Here is a 23,023-nt window from a genome sequence, read left to right on the forward strand (position 1 = left end):
TCAGGAATCACAATTTGCTCTTCTTTCCTGAGGATTTGGTCTTGCTCCACTCAGATCAATCACAAAGTTCCAACTAGTTTTAAAACAATGAGATCAGTGCGACGCTTCCAACATAGCTGGACACTGTTGGGAAGCCAGCTGACTTTTCAGGCATGGCTGGAATGACTGTTCTTGTTTTAAAAACCTGAATGATTGATTCCTTAAGCTACCTAGATCTAAAAATATTTTCATTGAAGTACCTATAAACACCATTATACTTCCATCTAGTTAAGTCACGCAAATTTGAGCCCATCTTCAATTCAGTTACTTACCAGTTTATTCTTTAACTTTAAGACAAGATCCACCGTTTCTACTTCAGTATGCTTCTGACTCCAGAAAACCAAGTTCTAGAAGAATAAAAATTAAGCACTGTAATATTTATGGCAACATATAACATTTTCAAAAGTCGTATTAATTTACACCTACTGTTCAGAATGGGTCTGTCTTCTCCTCTTCCTTATTCTCATGCCATTTACTAAACTCATTTTACTCAAACACTGTCTCTACTGGGAACTACAACATCTGCTTTACTTGCATGTTTGCCCAGGACTCAGCATAACAGGAGACCAGCACACACTCACAAAACAAAGAAACAAATAAAAACCAACCCATGCCAAACAGGCTTAGTTTCAAAACTAGCACCTACAATGCAAAGTGAAGTGAATGTCACCAAATCAGACCTGCCGGCACCATGAATTATTAAAAAGTTGCCCGGCAGCACTTCTTGTTTCTAGGGCATTAAAGGAGAACACGTTGTTGATAAGTAGCAAAATATACCCGTTAAGTGAATTTTCTTCTGGAAGTTCTGTTCCTCCCCCTCCCCACCCTTTACTAGTTACCTATTAAAGACATTTGCTCCTGTACAAAAAGACGTGAACACTTGGATCTAAAGAAAAGACTAATAAGGAGCAGAATCAGTAAATAAGTTTGTGACATTTCCTTTTCTTTGCTATAAGTTAACATCAAATACAGCCAGATAGATTCTAGGTGATATAACCGACCTAGCTACTGCCCTGCAAACTGTTCGAATAGAGCAGCCCAAATAATCTATTTTGGCTGCTACAATGTAATGTTTGGGAATTGACAAGGCCAGGGATAAAAATCAATGGCTTTTTGAAAATAACCAGCACAATTTTTGTTTGTTTAAAGCTGTGGTGTTGACTTTCTTTTGTTCTTCCCATTCCCTCTTTAGCTGCACAATCTCTTCTCCTCTCACAGTACCTTCCTTTATCAGTTGTTCCAACTTAAATTACACACTGTGTATTACACTGTATTATGTATTACACTTCAGCTTCTTGAGTAAAGAACGGATCTTACAACGTAAGATCATTTATGTGGCATTTTGTTTTATGTCAATAAACAGATTTCACTTCTCAGCTTCCAACTACTATGGATCAGTTGTAGGCTTATTTACTATCCCTATCTAATTAGTTGTCAGTTTTCTATGGTGCCCACCTTCAAAGCTACAAAACATATCACAACTAAAAACATGTTGTCAAATGAAATGCCAAGGAAGGAACCTGAATGAAATAACAGGATCAAATAGGAGGAAAAACCTTTTTGTGTCTGTATTTGTATTTAAAATACACAACAAAAAATTACTGAAGATACATTTTACAAACAGCACAGCAGTTGTTATAAAAAAAGTGACCAGTATTTCATATTGTTCTCTTTTGCTCTAGTTCTAGCTTGTACTTGGTTAACAAAATCATGTTTTGCTAGATCTGACTTAAAATTGACATTATGTTCAACCAATGAAAACAGCAGGAGTAAAACTGACCTGAAGGAGAATATGTTTTTATTATAATGTGATAAATGTAATCATAAGCCCACAAGTTTCTAACCTCATTACAGAGGGCTTCTAAATGAAGGGCCTCCAACTTCTGTGTCATTTCTTTCTGCCGGCTCCTAAACCAACCGTCGAAGTTTGGTGATTTCAAAAAATGCCTGGTAAAACACAGAAGCAAAATACATTTTATATTTTAATCACAATTTTGGTAACACTGTTTTCTATGTCATCAAATGTAACGTAATTATGTTTGAGATTGAGGAAGATATTAGGACCCTTTTTTTGTTTGCTTTCAGAAAAATAATCTGGAGTATAACAGGTGCTTCTATTCATCAAGACAAGGATTGAGAAACAACGTAAAGAAAAAGGTGCCTGAAAGACAATAAAGATGAGGAATCTTTTCAGGAAAAGAGCGAGGCTCAGTCTGAAATATCCTCATTTTTATCTTTGTGTTTGATTGGAAAGATGAATCAAGCTAGAACCAGAACTAAAACCACAAATAATACTGGAATACACAGACCTGCAGTGTTAGTAGCACCTTATGAAAACCAGTAACAGGTTACAGAGAAATGTAAATGAGTAAAGTATACTAAGCACTACCAATTCCTATTAAAGCATATATTCTACAAGTAAGTCTTACTCAAATCAATACTGATAATCAAGTTTGTTCAGGGAAAGAGTGTTTATACTACTGATTTGTCTTCATTTATATAATTTAATTTTTATGCTGATGAAAGAAATGACCTGTAAAGTCCTATCCAGTCCCCTTTTAAACCTGATGTGAGCTGTGGTCCTGCTTTTTCCAGTGTCTTCATGAAGTCATCTTGGCTAAACTGCCTCAGCTGTGGTGGACTCTGTGGAAGGAAAAAAATAATCATTAGCATCCATAAGTGTTTTCTCTAATCACCAATTTCCAGCTCATTTGAATTATATTTCCTTACCTTCCATGGTGATATGCATTTTTGCAAAGGCATTAGACTTGCCACATAACGTTCCTAGGGAAAGGAAAAAGAAAGGTTGTTTGCATCACCAGTACTGAAGATACACAATCCACGTGTATGTTTACTTATCACTTGTGACCACAGTATATTCTCTTCTAAGTACTGGTACAGGGTGGGGTCATGCATATTTACCACATGAGAGCACAAGAAGGAGCTTATCTAATACCATTTGTATTTCCCAACTACAGAGCATTATGCCAGCTAGACTCAAGAAGGACAAGAGGGAAAGGACAGGAAGCAAACGTGTACATGGAATATATATATCCTGAACTCCAGCCACCTGTAAATCATCCTTCTCTCTTTTGCTGACAGGTACCCTCATATCACAGGCAATTCCAAACAGCAATCCCACTTTCTATTAAGTGTCTGGAAGTGTTTTACCAAGCCCCTCATACAAAAGTTTATGCCTGTACTTGTAAAGCAAGGTTTGATATTTAGCTATATATTCAAATTGGCCTTGTTCTGAGCAGTGGGGTTGGATCAGGTGCCCTAGTTAACCTACATTCATCTCTGGTTTTATGATCTAGTGAAGAGTTCTGTGCATGCTATTTTTCCCCAAAGGTACTGAAGTGTTCGAAATAGCCATCCATACTAAATTTAATTTGCCCATTTTTTTTCTGAAACAGCAATAATAATGAGGAAAACTGAGACCAGGTAAGAGAAAGCAAATTCTGTAGCTCCCGCTACATCGTGTTTGCCATTAACATTTCCAGACAGGAAATGAGACAGAGATAAAGCTGACTTTCATAATAATCTTTTTTACCAGTTCTAATCCTGCAAATACTGCAGTAATCTGAAGAAACAGTTGCCTTGCAGCCATCAAACAACTGCCCAAGGAGGTTTGACTGTTCAGATTTCTCTCCTGCAGGTAATCCAATGGCAAAAAAATCTCTATAAAATCAACAAACAAAATAAGAAAACCAAAACAAACCCCGAATTGTTTACTTCTGGAGATAGACATTGTTCTTTCAAAGTCAGATAGAACACAGACAAAAATGGAGTTGCAAAGATAAGTAAGTCTGTGAAGAAGTAAGAGAAGTAAACTGATTGCCTGGAGGACAAGTAATGAAGTGCTCTGTCTGGACAAGCAGATGAAAGGAACCGAGATGTGCTAGATAGTTTCAAGCATAAATCAGTGGGTGCACAAATATAACTAGAAAAGGGAAAAGTTCTCTAAACTTTAATGACTGCATGGAAAAGCACTACCATTAGAAGACAGAATAAATATTTAAGGGAAAAAATAAGCCAGTCTAATTTACCAGGTGAACTGTTTGATCTTTCATTTATCAATAGAAAGCTTACCTTCTAGTATCCCCTCTGCTATCATAGCAAATAGGAATTTGCTGCAAGAGTATACGCTTACAGAGCTCTTCTCATTACAAAGTACTTTTCAATTCTACCTTTCCACTATTGACATTTCTCAAAGTCAAGGACAACACTCTTCTACTTAATAAAATAAAAAATTCAGCAGTGGATACGGGTTCCAATTTCCCTCTTACTCCATGTTAAAAAACACACACAGTTTTGCTTTGCATAAATGCTACACAATATATCACAAGCAAACATCCAAAAACACTTTCTAGCCACATATACAAAGAAGCATTCCTTCTTGAGATCTGAACCTTTTGTCTAGATATATAAATGTTTCATTTCTGACATTAAGCTATGGCCTTCATAATTTTTATACCAAGTATGGTAATTAAAGAATTGTAAGTCTGCAAAGTCAAGAGACCCCAGGGGTACGCTGCTAATTACTGGACAGTTCCTGGACTTATTCAGTGAGGGTAATGCCAAAACTCCGTATTACATTTGTAAAACCCCATTAGTTTAAGAACTCACTAATGGAATAATGAAACTTTCTGTCAATTCCAAAAAATAGCGCCGAAGAATCACACTCTGTGCTTCCGTAGGACGTTTCTGTTGTACTCCCTTAAAAAACAAAAGGAATTAAATTTTACAATAAGTCTGTGACCCCAAAATACGTAAGTAGTTGTGTTTTGGTTTGTTTTTTTTTAAAGAATATTTATTGCAGTGTTTCTGTATTCATTTGTCGTGAGCACCCCTTACCCTGAACCAGGAAAGAAAAACAACAGCATGAAGTCTTTTTGCATGGATATTCACCCCTTCAATTGCTCTTTTTTTACTTTCATGTAAAGAAATGCAAGGAAATAAAGATTTCTGTAAATAAAGTTTGGAAGCTCTGGTTCTCACACACCTCACGTGTGAGATTTCTAGACCAAAGAGACTAGAGGGAGATGGCAGAGGGTGGAAAACCCAGAACACATGAACTGATCAGTCACTTCAGTTCTCTATATTATTAAGCTAACTTCTTGAGCTCTACCGTTCATGTTGTTATGGACACTGCTGACAAGGTTGTGCATCTATCCAGTTATGAACTGGGGCAAAGGAATCAGAACCCAGTTTCATTTCAGTTACATAGTGCTCAGCCTTAAATGAAAACACCGTATGAGAGTACCCAGAATGGTTTCCATTCAGAAGAGACTTGCGGTATTACCTTTTGTAACTGTTTAACAATTTCTTCATCTTTGTTCAAGTATGGCTTGTAAGAGGTATAAACACCTAAAGAAAAAAAGCAGCATATAGCCAAAGGAAACATGGGGTATGCTTTTCACAATTTAAATGCTGCTAATTTAACTCCGAAGCAACTTATTACCAGGTTTGGAGTCCAAAGTTTTTAGGTTCTTCAGTTTTTTCACTTTCACCTGCTTTGGAACTTCACCTGCCAAAACATTTAAAGCCACCTTACTTGAAACCTCCATCTCTATTTCTAGATACTACACTTGATGTGCTATACATTGCATAGAAGACTATCTAATATTGTAAGAAGCATTAGGAACACCGACAAGCATCCAAGTATATATCCAGAGACATCCAGTAAACATGAATAACACCATACAGGCTTTTCGTTTTATATGAGAGTGCCCCATTGAAAACAAAAAAACCCCAACAAAACCGAACAAGAAAGCCTAAAGGGATGACCTTCCCAATCAAAGCAGCCAAAGAAAAATACTATTAGCAGTGAATGACTGTTTCGTTAATTACAAATGTTATTCCATCTTCCTTCGTTGCTCTTAGGGTAAATGCTTTCAGGAACGAATCTTTAGTACCTCAGCCAAACTAAAAATTGTATACAAGAAATTAAAGCGGTAGCCATGGATTAAGTGTTGTAAGAAAATTAATTCAGTCTCCTTTTCCATAGGCCAAACTGAGGCTTTTTTGTTTGTTTTTTTCACATATCCTTCTCCAGCCAAACACCCTAAACCCTGTTAACAGCCTTGCAGCCTCAGCAGCAACTTCCTGGTTTAGATACAGTTGGACGCTCAACTTCAGAAAAGATAATGGTATGAATTGCTATTGAACCTGCAGAGTGGAGAGGAAAGGGGAAAAGACACCACCACCTTCTCCCTCTTACCCCCACAAAAAATTTAAAAACCCCACAAGCTTTCTCTTTCCTGAAGAAATGAAATTTAAATTCTTAAAGGCAGGTCAGGCAGATACATCTCTAGAACTTCCTGGGTAAGTATTTCACACAGCTGCACCAAACCTTTAGAATTCCATGCAAATCTGTATCTCAAATTTGAAAGCAACCTGTGTATATGCCTTTGCAGAGGTTTAACAGTTTAAGATTCTCTTTTCCAAAACTTAACTATGCAACAGCTAGGTAACTCCTTCCCAAATCCCACAGCTATTCTGAAGCATGAACAGGTATGATATTTTAAAGTAAAGCAAAATCTTAATTCATTTGGTGTATTCAGGAATGGAATGTAACTTATTTTAGAAAAATCAATTTTATGGTGTATTATCCCAACTGGGTATTTATGCATTCCCACTGTCAGAACAAACAGCTACATTTAGGAATTTCATACAGCAATTAAGAGTACTGCAGTATGTTATTACAGGCGAGCAATTGACATGTCATCCAAAGATCACATTAAAATTCTCCTCAATCACGTAAGGAAATCATCCAACTTGAACAATTCAGTAATTACTGGAACGCTGCCAGATGAGAATTATATTATCAAAACACTGTCAAACAAACAATCTTTTATAGTACTGTAGCATTCAAACTCAGCATTCACATGGGTCTTACTTTCCGTGCACTTCCTGTGACTAATTTATTACATTCTTTTCACCCTAAAATTAGCGTCAGTAATAAATTGTATTTCTCATTTTAATACCTTATTGGTAGAAATTCAAAACCAGGATTGTGTGAAAGGTGAAACATTATTACTAATGAGTATTATCACCTTTTGCATTTAATATACTAGATTTGGCAATACAAGACATACAGTACTGAAGAGCCTAATTTCACTTGACAGATTTACAACCATGAGGATTCCATTCGTATTAAGCTAAATGAATTGAATTCCATGTGTCTGTAAATGAATAAGCACACAGTTACATCTTGTCACACAGAATTGTAGAAGATATTGTACTCTACCTGGAAGTTTAAGATCTCCAATTCGGATAATGTGAGGCCAGTGCTGAAGCGTTTTAGCAAAAAAAGGATTTGTCACCCCTAGAATGACAGATGGTCTAGAAAAATAATGACAATATTTAAAATATGACATATTTAAAATATGTCTTAACAAATAACAAAAGGCCAACTTTAATTCTTAACTTGAAATTATTTTCCTTTTGTGTTGGAGTTACATTTGAAGTTGCATGTAAAAGCACAGTATGTTTGTCAGTTTTTAACTTTAAGAAGATAGCAAGACCGAGGTATCATAAAGTCCAAATGGTAGAGGAGAATAAAAGTGATGACATCTGCTTACTCTTGGCTAAATTCTTCCCACTTGCAATCATGAGAACAAAGTATTGTCTGACTTTTTTTTTAAATGAGCAGGAATCTGACCCATATTTGAAAGCCAAATTGCTGCTTTTCAAGGTTAGATTACCACAAACTCCCAGTACTTTAATGCACATGTCAGTGTGACTGCTGCATGCATGAGACTTTAGTGGAGCTCTGTCAAATTGCTCCCCTCTCACTAAAGATAATAAAATACACAGAATCTGCATCATCTGGATCCTTCTCAGAGCCATTGCATTCAAAGCCCATTTGCAATCTTTCCTTTTTCTCTTGTTTTCTGTAAGAAAGCCAGAGCAATTCTGGCTTTGTTTCAAATCTTAACGTACATACTGAACAACCTTGGTATTCTGCTACAGAGAAACAGATGCAATTTTTAAACATGGGTTACTACAATTCAACCAAATTCTTCCTGCAAGTATTTTTAGAAGCTAAATTACATACTGCATAACCATTCCCATGGAATACAATCAGAAACACAGCGCCTGTGTTTGTATGTTTTTCCACTGCTGTATCTCTGGCAATATTTTTGCTTAGAGGAAAAACAGGAAAAAAAAACCCCAAACCATGAAACAAACAAAAAGCACGACCACCACCACTGCCTATTCAGACATTAGAAAAAATGTATAGGGATCAGTGAATCTAACACATGCTCTCCATTCCCAACTCAAAGTGCATTTAAATAACATACAATAAGAAATATTGGAGGTGTGCACTCTCAAAATAAAGGCTACAGTTAAGGGGGGTGGTGGGGAGGAAGGAAGTGTGTCAAAGCAGTTTCAACAGAAATGTTTTTGTAGACTTATGCTCTTAAAAACCAATCTTAATTTCTGAATGATTTACAACATTTTCTTATAAATTTAGTGCAAATATATTTGCTTTTTCAATTATTGTCAAAACTACGACACTGATTGGATTAACTTTACAGAACAGCTGTATGGATGTTGAATTCTAGAAGTCATTTTGTTTAGTAATTGCTTAAAACTACAAACAATTATGGAACAATTTCCCAAGGAGCTACAAGGAACCTGGCATAGCACAGACAAACCCTTATGGAAAAGCCAAACTTATTCTGTACACAAATATCCTATGAAACTCAAACGTGGTTTAATTATGACATTGTTTCATAACTTTTTTAGGCTATCTAACTGGAGTGAAAAACTTAAAAACCAGCTACTTATTGCGCTATATAAAGGTAAGCCTTATTTATAAGGAGTATAATTCTCTAATGACAGAAATTCAGAATAGTTAAGCAATATCTTAAAACAAAGTTATGAGTAGCTTTGAGCAACACCTTCACAACAAAATTTGATTTACTTACGGGGCTTGTGTGCGAGTTGTATATTCTTTGAATTCACTGTCATGGATGGTGAAGTACGGCCTGAAATCACTGCAGTACTTTAATGGTGAAATACAACTGCAAGGTAGAAAAAGGATAAGCTTGTATGTGTACAGTGCAGAACCTCATGGGAGACACAAGCAAATCTAAAATTTGTAATGCTTTGTTATATACAGATCAAATGTTGCACTCAGCTGCAATGTACAATGGCTTGGTCGTTAGTTAGGAAGCTCCATGACATTTACCTAACAAGTGCCAACACGGTTTCTGAAGACTCTGATGGGGATGGTGCCATCACAACAAGTGGTTCTCCCAGCAGTACTAGTTCCCAAAGCATCTGGATGTGAAAGAACACTGGACAGAAACACCTAAAACCAGATTGAGGTATTTTAATACACTTAACAAAACCAGAAGATATACATATTTGATTAAGAACTGGATAAAAAGGAAGTCTGCAGTAGTATTTAACAGTCATTTGAAAAATACGAAATACTCTTGTAAAATGGAACATTTAATTAACTTGCTTATTTATTGCTATTTCAGCCCACATGTTGTCTGAACTGATTTTTAGCCAGCTTTACAGAAAAAGAATATTAAACAATACTGATAAATGTTAGCTTGCAAGCTACAAGATACATGTTATGGAACCATCACACATTTTTGACTTGTGGGAATTCACAACTAGAAATAAATCAGTCCAAACTCCTACCTGAAAAGATCTACTTCATGAACAGTTGGTAAAGCCATGGAGATCTGAGCATCTGCCTAAAAGACATCGCAATGCTTGGTTTTTTTAGTCATCAGAATTCCTAGGTATTAAATGAAATAGTTTCCCTTAAATGCTTACAGACAGTAGATGGTATATACCCTGATTATTTACTACTGAAGTATACACTACATCATCTCCACAAGTAACTCTTTGTGTGTGCTAACAGAAAGATTACCCCCAACACACACACACCATCTATAGGCATGTGACTTGCAGGCCAGAAAAGATTGAAAATACTTAGGCTGTTTTAAACAAGAGTCACACAGCACGTGAAAGCACAGACAGATTTGGTTTATATCCACCTTCTATGACTAAAAATTTTTAACTCAATTTTCATCCTCAGAAAAAAAAAACCCAAACCAAACCCAAACCAGTTTAGTATAGTTTCACCCATTAAAAGGATGTTTAAGTTTAGTAATTTTGTTTGCCAACTATCCTCTTCCAGGAGCTGCACATCCCTTTTCTATAGTACTCGGGGTAACTGGGATAGAATACCTTTTCTATGAAGAATCCAACTCTAGACTCCTCCACTCAAAAGTTTCAAAGACTGTGGATTTCATTATTATCAAAGTATATGAGGATTTGCTATCAATCTTTTATGAACAAGTTTAACCTAAAAGAACGAAGGCAGATATTTAGCTCTGACTTGGGGTTATATACAACAGAAGTATCTAATCTCTACCTGGTGCATGTTCTGCACTACCGGCGTTGTTCCAGGCTTGTCACGGTATGTTGGAATTCGCAACTAGGAAAGAAAAAGAAAGATTTTTTTTTCCCTTGCATCAAATTCAGCAGAGACTTAAAATGCTGACTTACAGACAAGATGCAACATTTAAAGATGATATACTACAGTATGATGGTTGATTATCTCTATAGAACAACCACATAATAGTGAATACATAGCTGAAGACTTCAGATCATCGCTACAGAAATCAATATGCAACACTATGTAGTACTGCATTGCCAGTTGAATATTAGAACATAAAAATTGTACCTCAGTTAAAAAAGACTTGATAACATTAGTCTCAACTAATTTCAATAAAAGTACATTTAAATGTTGGAGAGAATGATCTGAAATCAGGTTGTGGGGTTTTAAGGTGGTACAGAATTACATTTAGAAAAATTCCTCTCTTAAAATCAGACATCCTGGTGGGTATAAGGCAGAATCCAAACAGACTGAACAACATAAATACATTTTGCTGACCTCAGTCTGCATCTAAAAGTCGTGATTGCAACAAATTTAATCACACTGGAAACTGGTGTGCACAAATGGATGCAATTTATACTCAACAATTAAAAGTGACTGCCCAGACTGTGAAAAACCAGGGGCAATATCACTGAAGACAGTAATTATGGCTTTACTCAGCTTAGGAATGCAATTTCAACTCCCATGGATAATTACAGGCAAGAGAAATGCAGGCAGTACTCTAACAAGACATATCTGACACTCACCATTATCACCCAGCACCCAGAGCACTGCTTTATTAAATCTGTGCTTTCAGAACAGCTTCAGAAACTTCTCCTTCCTCTCCCTGGCAATGCACATGCATCTAGCCATAAACTAAGGAGTATCTACTAAGAATGTACTTCCGACTATAACCTCTGGATCCATCAAATCCATTTAATTGCATTTCATACAAAGATGCTATGGCTGCCAGAGGCCCAGTTCCTAAGCACCATTTAACTTCTACAGTTCCTCCCCACGCACTTTAATACACCTTTAATAGCTTTCTTCAAACATATTTCATTTTCATTGAAAATTATCAACAGACCAAAAAATTAATTTCTGGTGTGGGGGCCAAAAAAATAATTTTCTTGTCAAACTTTGGGAACAAGCATGATTTTCATCAATATATTTAATTTGTTTGATTGGAACTTAATTCTCAGTATTTTGAAGTGTTACTTAACATTTGATTTGGCAAACATAATTAGCATTAAAGTCTCCTAGAATTCCCAAAGGATAATATAGACACTGCAATTAGTAGCTGTATTGAAACATTGCTTTTTAATATCTACAAAAATGACATGTTAACCTATGCACCAAAGATCCTCCTCTCTTCCCCCAATTGAGGAACCTAATCAAGATCTCCCAGACCTTCACTCTGAGTCGAGCACACATCTATTCCTATTCTGAAGTAGGAGATGCTGAAAACAAGGCAGAATATGGTGAGTACCTACACAGTAAATGGAGGGGAAAACACCCTCAGAGTAAAATAAGTGGAGTACTTACCTTCATTATAATACCCATAACAGGCAAATGCAGTATTTTCCCTGGAATTGGTGGTGGCCAACGATCAACATCACTACAAACTTAAAGAAAATAAAGTATAATTTAAAACAAGTTTATATATGCTCATGATACTGTAGTCACCTCTGTGTACATGGCAATTTTCAGTTAGTGCTGATAGCCCACAAAACTGCTACTTACCACTTGAGCACTCTAAACTCTAAAGTAGTTTTACAGCCTTTTTGACATTCTTAATGTATTATTTGGTTAGGACTATAGAGTTTTTCACTTCGAGAAAACAGTACCCTCTTGTCTTCCATTTTTTGGTAACAACTAGACTTGCCATTAGTTGAAGAAATGTTTTATGAGAAATCATTCAAGTACATATTAAGAAACTTGGAAAAGAAAATGCACGTTTATGCACATTAGCCACTGTAGAACAGATAAACACAAGTAGTTAAGAAAAAAAGCTGCCTTTCTAGCTTGGCTAGAAAGTTTTTCAGCATTCTGTTGTAAATAATTATGAATATCAGTACTAATACTAGTAGTTTTTGCAGAGCTTATTTTGTTCATAATACAATCTGTCAAAACCCCCTGTTTCTCTACAGGTCATTAAAAAAATACTATTCCTTCATCAAGAATGGTTTCCACAAATTGCCACTTGGTGAAAGCACAGAGACACGAATGTTACGTAGGGCAGACACAGCACAAGGACTAGACACTTCTAGGCAAAGAGCAAATCACTTTCCCATCTGGCCCTCTCTGGCTCCTAAAGTTCTACAGTAAGGCTGAGGCAGCTGTTACCAGTGCTGCTCTGCTGCTTCTTCCCTTTGCTCAAAGAAAAAAAGCCAAAGGAAACCAAAACCAAAACCAACCAACCAAAAAAACAAATCACACAAAAAACCCCCACGCAAGATGACATTTGTACACTTGCTTAAAGGCTGTCAGAACACCTAAAAGGACTCAATTTTGAAGAGTGCAAACTAAGGATTGCCATCAGCTACTTGTGCTGAACAGTGGTCCTGAAACAAACCACAAAACCCTAGGTGTCTTTTAGGGGGGAGCTTCAACTCTCCCATGGAGGATCCAAAATTAGATTAGCTCTGTTCAATGATCTAGAAATCAAGCCAGATTGCTAAAGTTTCAACCCTCTACCCTGCAAGAAGACAGAAACACAAACTAGAATGTGAAAGTGGTGTTTGGTATCTTTCTAAAAGAAGTATGTGATATTCTAAGAGCTCTTCCAGAACAACAGAATAGTACCAGTACCTGCTTCCAGGAAAGCTTCACTTTTTTCAAAGTACTCTGGAGCTATTTGCTTAAGCATGGTGCGGAAGAGATGGACGTAAGGCAGCTTGCTGATGAGGACCAGCGACTGGAATAGAGTAATAGAACACAAATATAACTGTAACTTAAGTTTCCACTCAGTTCTAGTGCAGTTCTACTGGTTATCCTCAGAAAACGTCAAGTGTGATTCTTCTCATACATGCAAGTCAAGCTCACATGTGACTACGGCAGCTGCAAACAAACAACTCCCCAAAGTTCCCAACTTTTTGTTTTTAAACAACCACCACAACTCTGTTCTGACAGTGCAGCTGGAAAGTAGCATAGCTGATGTAGCACTGAGCCAATTTACTATAAACCAACAATGAATTTAGTTAAGAGCAAGATATTCTTTCTGCTCCTCTGAGGTCACTGAAAAATAACTAATTTCTGAATTAACATTTTCCTAATTTAAGAATTTAAATTACCTTCTGGAAATAGCCTCTTTTTAATGATTTGTCTCGAACTTGTCTGAAATAAACATAGCCATAGTAATAAGCTGGATCTTTCTGCAAAAGAAAGGAAAGAATTCAATACAACAACCTTCTTTGTGTAGCACTCTATATGCTTTCTAAAAGCTTATTTCCCTGCAAGCTCCAAAGTTGATTAGATACACTAAACTAGAAAGATTACTCTGTTTATTGGCATTATTTTTTTTAATAAGTACTTCAAAGAGAAAACACCAGCATGTGCAAACAGCTGAGCTTTCTGGCTTTACTATTTTTGTATCTACAGTCTCCTGACAGAACATGAAAGCAAAAATAGAAATAATTTCCTGAGGAATAAATCAAGTCATAATTTCGCAAAGTAGCACTAAAACGATTTTAGCAGTTAAAACCTTAAAGCCCTGATCTGAAAAGGTAAAAAGTAGTCTTTCAATGTATTAGTTTTTTATAAAAGACTTTTGCAATATTAAAGCAGCATGGTCTCACATTTCAAAGATAAAATATCAGCTTCATCCTTCCGACAAACAGGAATTTAAGTATTTGCCACATAACCAGAATCAGACTCCAACTAGCACAGTTAAAGGCCTCAATATTCCATAAGGAGAATATTCCATGAGGAGAACAACTTTTAGGCCATTACCTCTTCTAAGTAAATGCTCCATCTTCAAAAAATGAAGGGTGGAAACAGAGAAAGACATCTCAATTTCCTTGGGGTTTTTTTTCCCCTAAAGTTATAAAGCTCTTCAGATTTCGGGTGTCTAGTCAGTAACCAAATCGGTCTGGTCTTCAATTTAACTCCTTGCAATCCAAACCCCATAGTAATAAAACTTACAGAATAGGTAACAGAACTAATTTTTAGTTAATTGTTATGATAATGACATGCTACAAAAAACATTTGCTGAGCTTTGTCTTTCAGGAAATCCAGTTCAGAGATTCTGTTTTGCAAGCATTAAATTTAAGTGTGAAGACCCATAAATTAACAGTATCCAAAAGTAATTAACTTCATTTTTCCTTATTTCCAACCTTTAAGTAAACTGGTAGATCTCTATCCAATTGGTCCAGAAAACAACAGAATGAGACTTTCCTTCCAGGAGACCGTCGAAATCTAAAACAAAACTGTGTGTCCCCAAGACAACCTACATAGGGGAAGAGATAAACAACAAGTACAGTATTCTGAGTTAGAGCCTTCTTTAACATGAGGACTTGCTTACAGCCAAAGAGGTACAATAGTTTTGGTTCATTTATCTTGTACTGCTATTGTGACCATTTCTGTGTTTATATTCTATACGTGAACAATTTGGCATCTTTGGAAACAATAAATATCCTATATTCAACAAGGAAAAAAAAAGTCAGCCTGCGTCACAGTGAGTTTATTAGACTGTCATGTCCTTAAACAGCCCTGCCAATGGCTGTCACAGAATCCCGGACTGGTTTGGGTTGGAAGGGACCTTAAAGCTCACCCAGTTCATGGCAGGGACACTTTCCACTAGACCAGGCTGCTCCAAGCCCCGTCCAACCCGGCCTTGAAAACCTCCTACAGTCATTACACATTTTACTGATCTGCCTGTGTAGTCCTGATCATCTTAACCACACATCACTTCTCTGTTTAATTACTGAACTTAGCCTATTTTGACACCAAACAGTTCATATTATGGAGTCACACCATAAGAGTGTATTATGCTGATTATGATGTGCAGGTGTAAGACTCACTATTTTTGAAAGTTGCAAAACTAACTGCAGAGAACTGAGTGAAACTGAGTACTACTTCCCAGTAATACTCCTACGGAGTGGAGTTTCCCTTCATTTATATCAAAATCAATTTCTGAAAGAAAAATGTAACTAAGTATATTGACTATTTGCAGTCTGAGCTAAATTTGGGCTAAGTTTGTATCACATATCAAAGAAATTTTCTCCAGGTGGCACATGAGACCTGCAGTATCAGAACTTGTATCACTCATACTCTCATGGCTGTTCTCTCTCTCTCCATTACAAATGTTGTCTCCTGTTAAAAGAGAAGAAACTTCAAAGAGACTTCAGTTCAAGTAGAAGCTATATAAGCTGAACAGAATGTGCTGTTCATGGGAATAGCGATGAGGTGGACTGCTAGAATCTGAAGAACACAGATACGTTACTCATTCTAGTAAACCTGTAACAAAAAGTCCCTTTGGAATGCAGTGTTATTAACAGGAACACAATCAACAGAAAGACAATCTCCTGAGCATTGCCAACCTATGACAAGCAGACCGTCTTCACTGTAACAATGTAAATGCTCATGACTAAAACCCAATCTACTATTAAACTTATAGCTACTGTTAACAGGAGCAAGTTTCCAGCTGGCAAATGACACTAGCTTCTCCATGTTGCATTTAAATGCTTCATGAGCACTCTGCTCTTACAGCTTTTGGACATAATTTGCAAAGACCTCCAGGAAGAAAATGAAGTTACTAAGGAGCATTTCAACTCTTCACAGCTGTCCGGTCTTACATCAGCCAGTGCTAACTGACTGAACAGTAAAAGGCAGAGCTCCATTCTCCAGGCAATATTCTACAGACTTCGAAGCTCAATTTCTTCTCCTCTTTCAGTCACATACATACTGCTGCAGCACCCAGAGACAACCTAAACCCACAGTCACGTTCGCTGGCTGCAGTGTGCATGAATACTAACATGTTCAGCACATTGAGGTCTAAGTCTAAGAAGGCCTTGAAGCTGCAGCGGGAGGAAACCCACAATGAAACAAGGCAAAACAAAAGTAGAAAACCACGTGTGGTGAGATAACCACCCAATTCAAACAGGGAACTAAAGCAACCACTTATCAATATGGACCCAATTGTAACAAGAAAAAACACAGCACTTGCCAGTAACACAGCACTAAATATTTGCTGCAAGTTTTCATAAGTGGTTCCCTCCAAAGCAAAAAAAAAAAAAAAAGTTATTATAATAAGCTATGCACAGAAAACCTGAAGGTAAACTACCCTTAATCATTAATATATTGAAATACCATTCAGCATATGATGGCTTCTTATTTAACATGCTCTTCTGATATGTAGAATTTGAGAAGACTGGTAAACGTCTATTTTCTTCAACTAACTATGCAGAAAAGGCAAAAATCATTATTTTAAAGATAACTGTAATAGAAAACTTAGCTTAAAAAATACAAGAGGTGTCACAATCTAGTGTCATGATGGGTTAAATCCATTTTCCCCCCTCGATTCACAGCCGCTGCAAATCCCTGAACGACAGAATGAGACCCATTTGTAGTTGTAAAAGAAAAAATAAAAGAAGTTGAATTAATCTTTTGAGCCATGAACAGCCGGGAGAGCTGGACCTCAGATCTAGCTGCAAGCTGTAACTTCCTTCCCTGCTGTACTACACAAAGCTTTCCTTTTAATGGTACAGCCTAAAATGAACAACTAAATTATAACAGCACACACTCCCAGCTAATTTTTAGAATGCACAGGTAATCCCTCTACAACATTTCAAGCTTCAGCCTACCAAGAGCAATCAATAACCTGCAGGTTCTTAGTAGGGAAGTTATAAAAAGCAAAACGGGGGATTTTTTTTCCTGCTGAAAGTAAACACTCTTTACGTGTATCTATTCTGTCTAAAATAACCTCACTACCACTCTTACTGAGAGGAAAAAAAAACCAAACCAACAAAATAAAAAACCCAAACAAAACCAGAACAAACAAAAACCAAACAAAACCCCACACCACAAACAACCCCACCAAAAATGTTAAAAATCAGCCTTTGTTCCTAATGCATTGATTTGTACCTTCAACACACCCATTGAAGGTTGGACAGATTTAACACCATTAACAACAAGAGTAATAAGAAGATACAGTTAATTCATCTTCTCTCTCAATAATAGAAAGAAGGTCTTCTTCTGTTTACATACAGGATATAAAGAACAGAGAAAACATCTCAATTATAATGACATTGAGACAAAGGAAAAAAGTAGCCAAGATACTCTGTAAGGAAGCGCTCACAGGCACACTGAAAGCACACATTTGCATCACCCCGTATCAGAGTTGTTATGCTGCAGAACAACTGAAAGCAGAGTAAAAGCAGTTATATGGACAAGTCTGTTACTACAGGTTTTGATTTTTGTAAAGAAAAACATGCAAAAGGAAGTTTCTGTACTTCTTTTTGCAGGTGGTCCAAGTCATCAGCCACAGGCCTCCAATCTCTCTTTGGCAACAGAACAGTAGTAGTTTAGATTAAAGAAGAATTTCGCAAGCTGGACCACACACAGCAACAGAAGGATCAAGAAGAGAGAAGATGTAGCCTAGCTTCTCCCTTCACAACTGTTCTTTCTAAATGTCTTTGAATTTAAAAGTTTCACTGTTATGAGTTTAGAAAACATATTACTCCTTTATGAGCAGGGGCATCCATATCCCTTCCATTTGTTTTATTAAACCCTTCCAATTCTGTGCCTACACTCCTCTCTGCAATGACAATACCATTACTTTGTTTAAAAGCAAATTCAAGATGTTCATTCTTTACCTGCAAAGCATTCTGAAATGTCTGCATGTGTGTCCTCTGGAAGGTCTTATACATTCACATTCCCAACATTTCACTTACATAGAAGAAAAAAGAATTCTTAGACCTTACTGAGTACAGGTACAGTTTTATATTTAACCTTATTTGCAACCTTTCTGTACTGGAGCATTAAGATATTCATATAAGTATTTGATCTAAAACCATGAGTCTACACTGTCAAATTCTATCTTTTCTTAACATAGCTTAGTCCAACAACAGATGACCAAAGAGTGAAGGAAGCACTTACCTGAATTAGAATCTGGAAAAGACAAATAGCAAATATTGGTTTTCTAAAGGGTGGAGAAAAGAAAAGAGCTGTTATATTTCCTGAAATCGTTAAACTAAAAACAAATTATATGTATTTATATAGAAAGAAACCATGACTTACCTCTTTATCTGTGAGTTTTGAATGTGGAGGATATATTACCTACAGGAAAAAAAAAGTAGTATTTTATTTGTAAATAAACCGGGTACAAGCAGTAAGCTTCTGTTAAACACTTTCGTGATAAAATACTCCAATACCTGGCTAGCCCTAGGCTATTTTCAGTGGTAAGCTGTTAATACTATGTCTCTGTTCTTGTATTTCCTATATTTTTAAGCTAACTTGATCACCTACCTTTACAAGGTGTTTTGGATGCCAGTCGGAGACCACAGAGATACATTAAAGAATTCAGAGTACTGAGATTTTTGGTGCAACAGGTCTCAAAAAAAAGCAAGATGTTATCCTTTAGATTAAACTTGTATATATAAAATGCAGCAGATAATTTCACAGAACACCAACAACACATTATTGCCCAAAATCTGTTTCAATGGATAGTTAGGTGGGAGTAACCAAAATTCAATTACTAAACACTCTCTATACTAACACTAACTCTTGGAGGGTGAACACATGCCCCAAATAAGAGCTGTACATTGTGAAAGCTGAAGGAATCCACTCAAAAAGCCATAGCTTTTGTACTCGCAAAAAGAAAAAAGTAAATTTATTTAATATAGTATTACAACACAGAAATCAAAAACAGTGCAACACAATGCAAGATGCGGAAGTACCATCATTTGAAAAAAAATCTGGATGTACAAAATCAGTGATTATGCAAGTAAGTGAAAAAAGAACATACAGAAAAGAGGACAAACCTGAAATATTTAAATTTCATCTTAAAAGTTCCTCCCAAAATCCCCCAGAACTACTGGAATAGGCGGCTAACTTGTAAGCAAAGGAAATTCCACATAAATTCAAAGATTATATTTCAAAGAAGGTTTCGGTGCTTCCACAGATGGGAACTTCTCAAAGAACAGAAGTTCAATGCAAGAACACTGACTTCCTCTAGAGTCCTCATATTACCACACCGCTAACATTCAGTTACCTAATTAATCTCGTTTGACAAACGTAAGCAAATGTATCTCCTGATAACATAACGCTGTCCTACCCTACAGAAAACAAGCAGTACTTCCCCTGGCTGGCCTCTGACTAAGCAGGCTTTCTGTCCCCTGGCCATTAAGTCTCCAATTCATTTATTTTCCCCTCAGACTTTGATCCAATGATGTCTACCCATACACCATGCTATTATTATAACTACAGCTAAAAGTAGGCATACAAGTGGAACACCTGCACACTGCATTTAGTAAACCCATCATCTTTTTTAATCTCTTAACATACTGCCATGCTATCATACACCAAGCAGTACACTCAAATGTAACTCTTCCAGCAGGTGAACAATGATGAGCTGCACATTGCCAGATTACTCAAGTACAGGCCAGACTTGAATTCATACTCCTTTTCCTCACTAGCTGGTGTATCTTCCCAGAATTCCAAGTGAAACTAAATCTACTCTTCCTGTAGCAACGTAACTGAAAAAAATCAGCCCTTAATTATATAGACATTTTAAGTTTCATTTTGTGTATCCATTCAATTAAAATTAATGAGAACTGTTAACAAGAGTTGTCTGCAGACAGGACAGAGGCTATTCACTGCTTCCTTCACGCACCGAGCATGTTACCCGCTCAAGCCACAGGTTATAAAGAAATGCTTGTCTTTGTTCCCAACACCACCTTATAACACCGAGTGAATATAACGTGAATAATTAGTACAGTAGGCTTGGTTTTTATTTGCATTTCTCTTGCAGCCAACAATGCATCTCAATTATGTATTTTAAATATTGTAATAGCTAGCTTGGTTGAATTTTAGGCCAGTCTGCCATACAGTTACGCTAGCACCACTTTAACAACAATGAAAAAGAAAGGAAGAAAAGGACATTTTTCCCTGCCCACCAATTGTTTGCTGCACAGTCATCTAGGGAATAGAGTGAAACAGGATGTGAAATTGGTCCCAATGAAAATTCTCCTTTCCAGTTTGTTTTGCAGCCTAATCAGTTCCCCAGCGCGTTTCCGTAAGCAATGTCACAGATGTTTGCCTGTTGCACAAAATGGCAAAGAGCAGCAGGAGTTCAGCACCTGCAGCCTGTGGCAGTGTCACAGTCGGACATCCCGTAACGGTGCAAGGAAAATGCTTCAAACATTAGAGAATTTATTTGAAGACCTCAGCGATCCGGGGGAGACTATTATGAAGACTACTTGTGTTCGCACTGTTATTATTGCACTACCTTAAACTCTTCAACATCTAGATGCCACGGAAATCAGTGCTATCGCTATACACAGAGGTGACACCGCGGCACCGCGGCCGGCACCTCCAGCCCCGGGCTGTGTCTCACCCGGCCCGCCAGGCGCCCCGTGCAGCCAGTCCCGGTTCCCCGCCGGGCCGGACCTCCCCGCGGCCGCCACTCGGGGTTTTGCACAACCCCGCTTCCCTCAGAACACCGCCGAGCCTCCCCCGCTGCTCGGCAACACCCGCCCGGAGGCAGCGCCCGATCCCGGCGGGACCCCGCCGCCTCACGTACCTCCACGGCCTGGCCCAGCTCCAGGTCGAAGCCCACCACACACACACAGTGCAGCCAGGCCGAGAAGCGGTCCCAGGGCAGCAGCGACAGGCACCGTTCCGAACCGTCCGGCTCTGCCAGCGCCCCCGCCGCATCCTCCCCGTCCTCGGCGGCCCGGCCCGGGCTGCGCTCCCGGAGCGACATGGCGCTACCGGCGCCGCGCCGGCTGCAGGCCCGGCCCCGCCGCGGGCGGCCACGTGACTCCCGGCGCACCACCCCCTCCGCGCTGCCCCGGGGACCGGAGCCTCCTGCAGCGGGAGAGACCACGCGGGCACCGGGAGAAAGGGGGCGCGCAGAGCCCGAACCATTGCTGCGGGACGGGGGGGGTGGTGGTAGCGGCAGAGCGCCCCCCCGCGGCCCGCAGGGGAACAGCTCGCTCCTGCAACGCTCTTGAGCCATAAACAGGCGCGGGACCGCTCGCGAGGGACGTCGGAGCGGCCTCGCCCCGCACAGCGTCACCCACCGCCGCCGGGCCCGACCCACGGCGCGGGGGCCTCGGCGGGCAACGGGCCGCGGGCAGGAAATCTCCCTTCCCCGCCTCTCATGCCCGTGAGCAGCGCCCGCACGGGAGCGGCGCTGCCGCCAGGTACTGAACTGCCGCGGTGCATCGTGCCCTTGGCAACGCGGAGCATCCCGCAGGAGGCAGCCGGAAACGCCCGCAGGCGGACGGACGCACAACCGCATCCTGCGCGGGGACTCGGGTAATAAAGCAAAACCGTCGGCATGTCCTGGAACCGACCTCGGCGCCTTCGCCAAGAGACGAGCTCCTTATTGAATAATGAAAGAGCTTTCACATACTCTTTCAGCACAGCCCATGTCCCATTTATATTTCAGTAGGAAACAAGTTATGGAGTTGAAAGAGCTAAATAGCTACTTTATTAAACAAACAAAGAAAAATCACACCCATACCCCAGCTCTGAACCTGCAACTCCTGTTACTCAGTTACTCACCCTAGACTCCCGGCTGACTGCTACTAGAACTGCTGCAACCACAGGAGGTGCAGACAGGCTGGCTGCCTGAATTACTGTGTGTCCTTTTTTTGCCAACAGAAGTTCAAATACCCAGACCAAGGTGTGGTATCTTGGTTTTGTATCCTGTACATACATAATAGAATATTTACAACTCCTTAGATGCACTAAGACCCATTAACAACATTTGTTTATCTATCAAAGCCAAACTGCTCGAAATTAAAGTACCCTTTGATCATTACAGTAATTTCCTAGACAAAGGAACAAACATACAGCTCAGACAAAATTATAATACACAACATTATCACTGTAATAGTTTAAGATAGAGCAGCCTTCAGTTATCATAAATCATTAGCGGCCAAGGGAATTTCAGATATAAACCAAGGTGTGGGCAGAGCTCTGCAGAGTGCAATGGGAGCGGCTGAACCAGGAGGTTCCTGCTGCCTTTACTTGCTTCAGGTGTTCTACCATGATGCCACAGAAGAGTCATGAACATTGCCAACAGTTAACTCCAGAGTTCTGTAAAAGTTACTATCTAGAGTAAGAGAGGGCTGAGGCTTAACTTCCTCAGGTTTAACCCAGAGCAATGACTCTGCAGGGGTGTTTCATTTTCTGTTTCTATTTAAGAGCTGAAACAGGGCCTGGCCAAAAGCTTTTATCACTGCGTTTAAGAAAAGACGCCATCTCACAGCTTCTTACACACCTTCCCTTGCTTAGAGTTTTATACTTTGCCTTGTTTACCTTCTTGCTAACATGAGCAGAACAAAATTTTAGCCATTCTGGTTTTTGCTGGCCTCTATTTTTAAGTTTTCCTGTGAATAAAAA

The 23,023-nt window shown here is 38.6% G+C and overlaps 1 protein-coding gene across 4 annotated transcripts in view; it reads right to left on the reverse strand.

The window, feature by feature from the left end:
• Nucleotides 1-23,023, reverse strand: part of DENND6A (DENN domain containing 6A) — a 30,022-nt gene that overhangs the window by 2,050 nt on the left and 4,949 nt on the right. Inside the window, exons 1-19 of one of the 4 annotated variants that reach the window (XR_003993884.1) lie at nt 21,192-21,411; nt 18,689-18,727; nt 18,548-18,590; nt 14,785-14,897; nt 13,744-13,824; nt 13,262-13,367; nt 11,996-12,075; nt 10,448-10,510; nt 9,706-9,761; nt 9,242-9,364; nt 8,979-9,074; nt 7,292-7,386; nt 5,504-5,569; nt 5,345-5,409; nt 4,669-4,758; nt 2,770-2,823; nt 2,604-2,682; nt 1,884-1,986; nt 312-386 (exon numbers count right to left, since the gene is read on the reverse strand). Coding sequence is in view for 3 of the 4 variants with exons in the window: in XM_030502362.1 (XP_030358222.1) it covers nt 312-386; nt 1,884-1,986; nt 2,573-2,682; nt 2,770-2,823; nt 4,669-4,758; nt 5,345-5,409; nt 5,504-5,569; nt 7,292-7,386; nt 8,979-9,074; nt 9,242-9,364; nt 9,706-9,761; nt 10,448-10,510; nt 11,996-12,075; nt 13,262-13,367; nt 13,744-13,824; nt 14,785-14,897; nt 18,548-18,590; nt 18,689-18,727; nt 21,192-21,374 (1,641 nt within the window). In the remaining variant the exon portion in view is untranslated. Of the gene's footprint in view, nt 1-311; nt 387-1,883; nt 1,987-2,572; nt 2,683-2,769; nt 2,824-4,668; nt 4,759-5,344; nt 5,410-5,503; nt 5,570-7,291; nt 7,387-8,978; nt 9,075-9,241; nt 9,365-9,705; nt 9,762-10,447; nt 10,511-11,995; nt 12,076-13,261; nt 13,368-13,743; nt 13,825-14,784; nt 14,898-18,547; nt 18,591-18,688; nt 18,728-21,191; nt 21,412-23,023 lie in introns of those variants that run through there. The other 3 variants (XM_030502362.1, XM_030502364.1, XM_030502363.1) reach the window with 3 other exon arrangements.

Source organism: Strigops habroptila, chromosome 11 (assembly GCF_004027225.2).
Source record: "Strigops habroptila isolate Jane chromosome 11, bStrHab1.2.pri, whole genome shotgun sequence".
Lineage (NCBI taxonomy): Eukaryota > Metazoa > Chordata > Aves > Psittaciformes > Psittacidae > Strigops > Strigops habroptila.